The 866-nt window shown below is 32.1% G+C and overlaps 1 protein-coding gene across 1 annotated transcript in view; it reads left to right on the top strand.

The window, feature by feature from the left end:
* Positions 1-866, top strand: part of LOC119591624 (protein O-linked-mannose beta-1,2-N-acetylglucosaminyltransferase 1-like) — a 6235-nt gene that overhangs the window by 4341 nt on the left and 1028 nt on the right. Inside the window, exon 8 of the mRNA XM_037940377.1 lies at positions 661-770. Coding sequence (XP_037796305.1) covers positions 661-770 — 110 coding nt within the window. The remainder of the gene's footprint in view (positions 1-660; positions 771-866) is intronic.

The raw sequence follows: 866 nt of genomic DNA, 5'->3' as shown, positions 1-866 counted from the left end.
GTGGTGGTTTACTTGGTTGATTCATTTAGACGGTAAATAAGATATTTTCTTGGTTCATTGGTTTGTTTTCTTGGTCAAATGGGTTGTTCATTTGGATAATTGGCAGTTATCTTAGTTAATTGGTTGTTCTTTTGATTAATATGAGTAGTTTTATATTCGATTCTTGGTATGGTAAGGATTTTTATGTTATATTATTTGTCTAATTAATATTTCTTTTTTATTATTATCATTATTATTTTGGAGACGTTGCAGTATATTAGTGAATGCTTCATCGATTTCATTCTTTTGTTTTTCATATTGTTTGAGTATTCGCTTATCTTTCCTATTATTTATAATTACACTTTTTTATCATCCGTGTTTGGAGCTTTTTTCCCTTGATTCACTCTTTGCTATCCACCTACTAGTCCTACTGCCTTTCAGTCATTTTTTCATCTTTCGTTTATGTATAATATTCTCTTTTTTTATTCGCCTATTCACTTATTCCTTTTTATCAACCGCTTACGAATTCTCTTCCCTTTTATTCCACACCTTATTTCTTAAAATGATTCCCCCTTCCTCCATACGGCGCATGAATCTGTTCATCCCAATATACTTGTTCTGTTCCTCTTAATCCTCCTATTTACACATTTATCACATCGTTTCCCTCTCCTCTTTCTCTAGTGCTTGGGCGTCTGGGACCAGGACATAAGAGCCATGCATCGAGGTCTCTTCTGGTTTTATTTCTACGAGACGCAAGTAATGGTCATTGGATATCCATACAGTGACTATAGGTAATGTTTCTTTGTGTTTTTAACCCTTAATTTTATTTATTTATTTAAAGATTTTTTGTGTTTTGCGTGTTGGTGTATTTTTTAAAAATTATGGTT

Source organism: Penaeus monodon, chromosome 29 (assembly GCF_015228065.2).
Source record: "Penaeus monodon isolate SGIC_2016 chromosome 29, NSTDA_Pmon_1, whole genome shotgun sequence".
In the NCBI taxonomy this organism is placed as follows: domain Eukaryota; kingdom Metazoa; phylum Arthropoda; class Malacostraca; order Decapoda; family Penaeidae; genus Penaeus; species Penaeus monodon.
Note: the sequence above shows the minus strand (reverse complement) of the source record. Positions and strands in the feature narration are given on the sequence as shown.